Here is an 8,783-nt window from a genome sequence, read left to right on the forward strand (position 1 = left end):
TTTTTAGTGTTGTTCTTCATCCTCCCTTTCGTGACAATGCTTGCTAAGTGAATCTCATCATTACCAAGTCAGTCTCAAACTGCTTTTTATCTTCATATTCTCATCTGACTTCTTCCTGGGGTTTAGAACCAAATGTACACAAACAACAGCCAAAAAAGAAACACAACGAGACTTCATGTGCTTTCCTGCACAGTTTGTGTCCAGCTGGTTTCCTTTTCTACCAGAGTTCTGGGCAACTGAATTATCATCTTCAAGTTTTATAACACTATGCCTTCTTACCAATCATATTTTCCATTTGAATAAAGCATAAGCAGTTATGAGGTGATGGCAGCATTAATCTGAAACTATTCATTTAGGAACTTTATTTATTAGGAACTCTGGTAAACTTATGGTATTTCTTTCATACAGTTGGAAGAAATGGCTGAGCTGCAGCAGTTACACAGCCAACAGCTGTGCCTTTCATGCACCTCCCACAGACACACACCTAAATCAATAAATTTACAGAACAGCTAAACCTATTTAATCACCAGCTTTGAACATTTCCAATTTTTGAAACTACTTCAGACATTTGTGTCTTGTAACCCCCTTCACTAAAAAGTGCCATCCAAGTGTTTCTGACATTCTGCAGGACTTCGTGTTCCTAAATGACAACTTCAATCCAGCGGCAACTCCAGCACGGAGCTCTGTGGCAGAATTCTGAGAACATATTTTCCCACCATTTCAAAAGCAATATAAATTTCTAAAGTGTTCTGTCGTACTGGTAAAAATCACAAACATTGCCATACGAAAAGGGCAATTTGGTTTCCTTCAGGAGCAAAGCAATAACTCCTGACAAATGCTGCTTGTCCTGCAGCCACTGGCATTCTGCTTCATAATGAGTAACCTGGAGAAACAGGATGGACAAGGCCTCAAAGCACAACAGTTCTGACAAGGAGATGAACACAGTGTCATACAGTAGTCACAAATATACTTAGCAATGAAACATGAGAGCTAAAAAACATGCTCAGATTTGAAGACTCAGAATTTACCAAGGAGAGCGATGCTAAGTCTCTAATGACTCAGTACAAAGTGCCTGACAACAAACTGTGACAGAGAGGAAAGCCTGGGGTGTCCCCTCCTCCATGGCTCTGCTCACACGAGACTGTTCCCCGTGTCACATTTAACATTCTACAACCCTGCAAACAGGAGAAAGTAATTTGGCTCTCCCAACTATTCCTGCAAAATGTACAATGTCAAACCTCGCTGCTCATTTGAGAATCCTTTCAGTATTTTGCCAGGAGTAAGGAGGATTCTCGCCCTGAGGTTTTGTTAAATAACAAAAACAATCCCCAAACCACATAAAAAACCCCAAACCTTTAACTACCTAAAATCACCGCTATTCCCTTCCATCAATTTCTAACAAATTTTGTGTTACAAAAACAACAGTTTTTCAGCTGCTTGGGTTCCTGAAATTGCCTCCTGACATGAGGTAGATGTGATCAGACAGCACTGTCTTCTTGAATCTCCAAACTGCAGTAACAGTGAAGTGAGGAATGGTTGGGTCCTGATACCAGCCCAGGATGGAGCAGCACAGTGTGCTGGGGACATTCTCTTCAGGACTTGAGTGACATAACCAGACTGCTCTGATAATAAATACTGGTTATTCGCAGTACCCCAAGTATTCAGAGTAAAAAAATGTGCAGAATGAAACACTGAGTAATAAACCAGTCCTGCTAGCAACTAATCTTGCATTCTCCGAGTCCTTACTGATTGAATTTGGTACCAAGTTATTTCCATAATGTATTGAAGGAAAACTCTGGCTGTGATAGTACCAAACTCTCCTCAGACTATGGCAAATTAGGAGCAAACATTAAAAATTAGCAATACAGAGTGATGCACTTCCATATTTCTTAAGTAACAATTCTTATTTTTTCCATGAAATCCACTGTTAAATGGTGTAAATAATCCCAACCAGCAACAGCATCAGACTGCTTACAAAACATGCTTTTGTTTCAGGGAAAAGTACATCTTGCATATCAAAAAACTCCACCTAGACATAAGACCTATCACTCCCTAATCTTACACAGCCAAAAGTCAAATTCATTTTAAAATAGAAAATTAAAAGTTTACTAGAAGTGAGTGGCATTACAACAGTACTTATGTAGAAAAGCCACTGTTTTCTTTGGCAGACATCAAGCTGAGAAGTTGTATAAAACAATTGCTGAGGTTTTTTGTTTGTGTTGTTTTGGGATTTTTTTGGATAAAATAGCATCTGAGGAAGGGTTTTCATTCACTTTCCTGCATTTTACATGCTGTTTACATGCTGGACATTACATGCTGTTTCTACCTTTACACAGTCCAAACCAAATTATCTGTATTATTCCTACTAACAAAGAACCCAAATACAGTTAACTTGTAAAATGCACACTGATGACTTTACAGTTCATTAATGGCACAATTCACATTTCCAGAACAACTGTAATTTCACTATAGGACTGTAATAGTAATAGAATTTGGAATTTACTCCAATAAAGGAATTAAACTACCTCGCCTGAAACCCCAAATATTCTTATTCAAAAGCACCACATGCGTTTTCTAAGGGGCACTGCCACACAACAGAGATGGTCTTAACATTCAAGGATTAGTTTTGCTTAAATTTAATTATTCACTGGTCTCCCTCCCCTTTTCTGTGAGATCAAAAATCTTTGTAACAGGGCAAAGGTGTTTATTATCCATGCAACTCCTAAAAGCAGACTTTTCACTTAATTCTTCGTTCCCAAACCTCCTGAAAGAATCAAACATCAGCTCTCATTGATATTCTGGACTCAGAGAAATCTTCACCAGTTTTCACACCATGTTACTTTATAAATTGGGATTCAAATGTATCTAAGCATGCCATTCCCAAAAGAAAGTTCCTTCATTCTTATTAAATTCGGGGTACCAGAGACACTGTTCTGGTGGTCAGGATGCACATGAAGATGACTCAGCCTACAGCACCACCCAAGAGAACATGTAAGAGAGAAGACAAAAACTTTCCCTTCTTTCCCCCCCATAGTCAAAACTCAGAGGCATCTCCCACGGATTTCTTACCATTTTATAAAGATCTGAAACACTGATCTGATCTGAATCCACAACCTCAAAGTCCTTCCGAGGAACTAAATCCAGGCCCAAGTGTCTGCAAAGAGAAGGAAGGATGTGAGTGTAACACAGCAGTGCTCACTGGGACCTGCCACATGTGCTCACAGGGGCAGGGAAATGCTAAACTACTTCAGTCTTACCACAGTTGTGAATCAGTAAACAGATACCCTCCTACTAAATAAAATTAATTACCAAACAAAACCCCACCGTGAACTTGTTACTTTTTGTTCCCTGACCTCAGTGGAGCTCCAGCAATTACTGCAGGGTGAGGCTTTTGGCCAATATGTTGGTGCAGTACCCAATACAAGGTAATTTCAAACACGGGAAAGTCGCAGGCAAATAAAGCTTGTACTCTGGTTTCTGCTGCAGTATTTGAGTAAGTTCCTTCACCAAATAATGAAAAAGTTCCATTAGCAGCCCTGTTCAAATGTGCAAACAGATCCTGAGCCTTGGGAAGCTTCTTTGATATTCCTGGTGTTCGTACAACTAACCCCCAACTTCATCACTGTGTAAACTTAGCGTTTTTTCTAATAATAAATAATAACTGCAATAACAAGAACCTTAATGTGTATTTGTAGCACACACACAAACGTCTTTTAATTACTCTGAACAAAATATGTTGGCTCCAACCCAATATATAAACTATTAAAAAAAAAGTATCCCAGTGCAAAAATGTTAAGGAATTCAGCAGTAAAGGCAGCAGTTCAGGTCACAGTTGCATGTGAGCAGCAGACAGAATAATATTTTTCATCCAGACAAATAAATGAAAAATTGATAACAATCAAATTAATAACTGTAAACTGCAGAACAAGACAACCTTAAAGGTGACAAAACCCAAGTTTTGCTCCATGGATCAACAGGTTGTGAGGCACAAAGAGTTCTGAGCATCACAATAAAAATTAGTCTCAACACACACTAGGAGTAAATTAAAGAAACACATGAATTAACCATTTTCCTGCTTTTGTCTTATGTAACTGACTCTTCACTTATGGATATTTTATACTGAAATTCTTAATAGTCTTAAAGAAAAAAAAATTACAGAAGAGGTGCCCTCATGAACTACCTTTGCACTCCTTCTGTCACTAACTACAAAAGAAAAGCAAAAGTCAATTTAATTTTGTAATCAGAGAGGGAAACATTCTGCACAGACTTGTTCCTGATGGCAAATGAAAAATTTTATTGGAAAAAACCTCTCTGGTACTGCAGAGTAATTGTATGGAGCAATAAACACAAGGCTGCAGGCAATAGAGTGTCTCTCTCTGAGCAATTGGCTTAAAACAACAGCAAGGGAGAACCAGAGGTTTGTAGGAGAAGCTCCCTTACCTTTGCTCACCACAGACTTTGAAATGTTTGATCCAGAAGTTTCCCAACTCCTCAGTTCTTTTTGAAACTTTGCCTAATGCAATTTTCCTTCTTTATTTATATCCCTAAACCATCACATCTCAAAATAAAGCTCGACCCTGGTTCCCTTGCTGGCAAACAACTGTGAGGCAACACTGTACAGTCATTAAAATATCCTACTGACAAACTGGAGTTTCCACATTTTTAGTTCTTTGCCAAAATCAATTATATTTTCAATGGGAAAAAAAGGAACCGTTTTCCTTCTTCAGTGCAGTTTCATGTCAAATATCAATTTCTAAAATCTAATGCCCCCCTTGTGAAAGTGATGGTTTTACACCTTCTGCACGTTTTGTTTTGATTAAACCCATCAAACACAAGTTATCTGTGGCTCAGGAGGAGCATCTGAAAACTGCAGCTGCAAAGATGAAAATCACTGTATCTATTTACCAAATGAAAAAGACTGAAACAAGAATGCACCAGGTAATCCTTAACTGCAGCTGCCATTTGAGCCTACTTATAAAAATGGTAACAGGTAAAGGCAGTAAGAGATCACTGTGAAGTTTTTTTTTTAAAAAATGTTAATGCTCATCAAATTCATTCACAGAATTTTTCCTGAATCTGAATATCCAAACAACCTCCAAAATACCCCCTCATTCACACGTGTACACACCCCCCCACCCCTAAAGTACACTGATAAAGGAATTTCTCCTCAACACACAGATAAAAACAAAGAATTTCCTACTAACGTTATCAAACCCACTTGTCCCTGCACTACAGCTCCAGGGCAGCTCCAAAGCTCTAATAAAGTTCTTCAGGAAAACCTGGCAGAGCCAATCCCAGCCTGACATGGTTGTATTTGCATCATTCCAACCCTCTGGAGAACTGAGGTCAAACAGTGGTTGGACTCATTACTCAACACATGACAAACATATTATCTTCTACTTAATGATGTTCAACACAACTGCAGTAGCATCCCTGTGAAACTTATCTAATATCCTATTTTTAGTTAAATCCCTTAACACCGTGGATTTTCAGCCCAGAAGATTCTCATTCTCTAATACCATGTTAATCCTGCACAATACTTGCTCCCTGCAAAGAGAGGTGTCTTTGCTGTGGTCCCAACACGCTGTCATTTGCTGGGCAGGTGCAAGTTCAGCTTTATACATTCAATTTGTATCAATTATTTTTCAGTCTGTGCAGGACTGACAACATAATGCTTGGAACAGCAACGACAGGCAGTGGCCCACTTTCACTCTCTATTACCAAATACTGGGGGCAGCAGCTGCCAAGCAGTATTTCTCCAAAACATAGCATGCATAAAAATTACATAATGTGCTGGTTTGTTTATTTGACAGTTCCTCTCTCCACAATACTTCCTCTTACAAGCAAATTCTTGTGCTCTTTTATTCTGCCTTCACACTGAACTGCCTTTCAAAAATATTTACCAACTATACCTACAAAATATGCCCAAACCCATGAATTACCTCTTGATAGCACACGTCTAAATGTCAGGTGGAAGTATCCCAGGCATTCTCCCTTTTCTACATAGGAGTCTTTAGAATTTTCCTTTCTTTGGGAGAAAAATAATTTAGAAATCCACCACCTAAAATCTCTACATACCTTTCTCTCAAGTAAGATAAAAACAAACTGACTGACAAAATTACAGACTTCTTCAATACTAAAAGGGATGAATACACAATGTTAACTGGGCTTCTAGAGAAAATCAATCTGAGTTAATTGGCAATTTTGAAGAATGATCCTAATTTATAGTATCTCATTTATTTACAATACAAACTCTACAGCATTTAGAATTCATAAAACCACAAGTCCTAACAACTCTTCCTAGAAGAACCTTGCAGCAATATGTCTAAAGAGTCAAAAAAAAAAAGGTCTTTAAGATGAACATCCAGTTTTGAAGAACAGATTGGGAGAGCTCATCACATCTCTGCAGTGTGCATGATCTCATTTCCTTTCCTCCAAAAATGTCCACTTTACCTTGATCTTTTCCACTTTAATTTTGCAGCCACCAATTTTCCTTGGATTCCTTCTCTCAGCATATCAAAGCCTCATTTAGTATCCTTTTATTTCTCTTAGACAAATAAGAAATGGCTTCCAGAAACACTGTCAGTGTATTCAGGGGAAAATGACACCAGTTCAACAAACTGAAAATCCAGCCCTCACTGGTGGTGACAGAAGTGCCAAACATTTCAGGTTTGCATCACTCCTTCCCAAACAATATCATTTAGTAATGACCAATGTCAGGATAAAAGTAGCTTTTCACTAAATTAGCAAACACTACATACCAGATGTGTTTCCTGAAAGCTACTTGGTCATGGAATATCTCGTGTTCAGTGGTTCTACCTTGAATAATTAAAGCCCTGCTCAAACTGCAGGTATTCAACCTTCTCAGTCAACAACGATGCATGTTAACAACAATGTTTTCCATTTATTTTATTTGCAAATCTCCATTATGACAGAATAAGCAATGAACATTATTATAATATTTGAGAAAGGGTAGTACTGTGTGAACATACATATGAAAATCATCTGTTTTTTTAGCAAATTAACACAGGTGGTCCTAAGTTTTATGGTAAAAGTCAGAGAGGGGACAGAAGAAAGTGGAAGAACTCTTCCAGAAATTCTATGGAAAAGAGCAATGTTGAAGATATACCTCCCAATTCTCACACATTTAAATTTAAATACTGCAGGTACCTCTGCTATTATGTACCTTTCTCTCTAGGGAGTTCAATACCTGTTCTTCTTTCCCCACACAAGCATCCTGAGCAGATGAACATAATCATGAACACACTTATATTTACTGATTTCACTGATGCTTCTCCATAATTGTCACACATTAGATTTAACTTAGTCTTAATGATCTTCCTATTTAGTGATTTTACATTAAAGAAAAGTCTACAGCTGCCTCATAGAACAACCTATCCTCTTCATTGCTGCTCTCTGCTCTCCTCATCTTTTTTCTTACAACATTTTTGCTGCTTCCTGTTGCTAATTTCATCCATAAACTCTGAGCAAAAACAGGCAGGTGTAACGTTCAAAAACAGTCTCTTGGTTCCCATTTATTCTGCTGGGAATGAGAATGGAAAATATCTAACTCTGCACTGCAGAGCAATGATGATGCAACCTATTCATGTCCTTCAGAGCTTTCTTTCAACAAGAGAGACATGAAATGTAAGCTGGGGGCTCACTGAACTTCAGGTATGTCCCTCAGAGCAGATTCTGAGGAGGTGACTAAGGAACTCAGTCAAACAGAGCTTAGTGAAAAACACTGGATTTTCTTCCTTAGTCACCAACTTACAGGATTCCTCCCCACTCCCACATGCTAATTAGGACTAATCCCACTCCTGGTGGAAAAGGAGTCACTATATGCCTGAGAGTGAGAGTCATACATGTGTCATCCACAACTTACCTGTCTGATACACATCTCAGAGCAAACAACGCTGGCCAAGGGCCAGTTTTTGTCTAATGGCAATTTATTACCATTTCTATGTGAATGTATTGCAGTTGTCTGGCTTTAAAAAAAACCCTCCACAAATTCACCACAGAACTGACAAAGGAGAGTCTAAACCTCTGAGAAATGTCATTATATAAAAAGTCCAAATATCACAGCCTGAGCTCCCATGTCCCTGTTAATTGTGAGATTCTCTGCTCCTTGCACCAACCATTAAAATACTTCTTCCGTGGAAAAAAATGTGGGTTTAGTAGCTCTGAACACATCCTCCCTATTATGTCCTAAACTGATACACAGCAAGTAAAGTGACCTAATCCTTTTAAAAGTGCAGAGAGAGCCTTAGAAAAGGCCTACCAGTAAACAGCTCCTTTTATAGCAACAGCACAACTGTGCAACAAACTCACTGCAGAAAGCTCTATTCGATTTTCAAATAATCCCACGTTCTACCTGCGGAAAGAAAACGGTGTGTTGGGGGTTTTTTGTTAACAGAAGCTACTTGAAAAGAATGAGAAGGATGAGGTGGCAGCAGTACTTACTCATTGCCCCAGTCCAGCCTCACCGTGAGGTGCCTCTTGACCTCCCGCACCTGATCCTGGGTGAGGTGCCCCGAGAGCAGCTGCCGGCGCAGGTCAATGAGCTCGTTCATCACGTGCCGCAGCTTGTAGAAAAGATCCACCTTGTGCTTCTGCACAGGCACATTTAGGGAGCAGAGGGGAGGAGGGAGAGAGAAAGAAAGAGGCAGGGAGGGAGAAAAGCAGAGGAAAGAAAAGGGGGGGATTAATAAGTTTGGAAAGGGAAAGAGAGAGAGAGAAAGAGAGAGAGAAAGAGAGAGAGAAAGAGAGAGAGAAAGAGAGAG

At 39.1% G+C, this 8,783-nt stretch overlaps 1 protein-coding gene across 1 annotated transcript in view; it reads right to left on the bottom strand.

Moving 5' to 3' along the window:
- Positions 1-8,783, bottom strand: part of DOCK3 (dedicator of cytokinesis 3) — a 172,301-nt gene that overhangs the window by 120,755 nt on the left and 42,763 nt on the right. The window contains exons 6-7 of the mRNA XM_027640285.1: positions 8,464-8,612; positions 3,070-3,154 (exon numbers count right to left, since the gene is read on the bottom strand). Coding sequence (XP_027496086.1) covers positions 3,070-3,154; positions 8,464-8,612 — 234 coding nt within the window. The remainder of the gene's footprint in view (positions 1-3,069; positions 3,155-8,463; positions 8,613-8,783) is intronic.

The sequence above is a fragment of the Corapipo altera genome, unplaced genomic scaffold (genome assembly GCF_003945725.1).
Source record: "Corapipo altera isolate COAL_440 unplaced genomic scaffold, ASM394572v1 55, whole genome shotgun sequence".
Lineage (NCBI taxonomy): Eukaryota > Metazoa > Chordata > Aves > Passeriformes > Pipridae > Corapipo > Corapipo altera.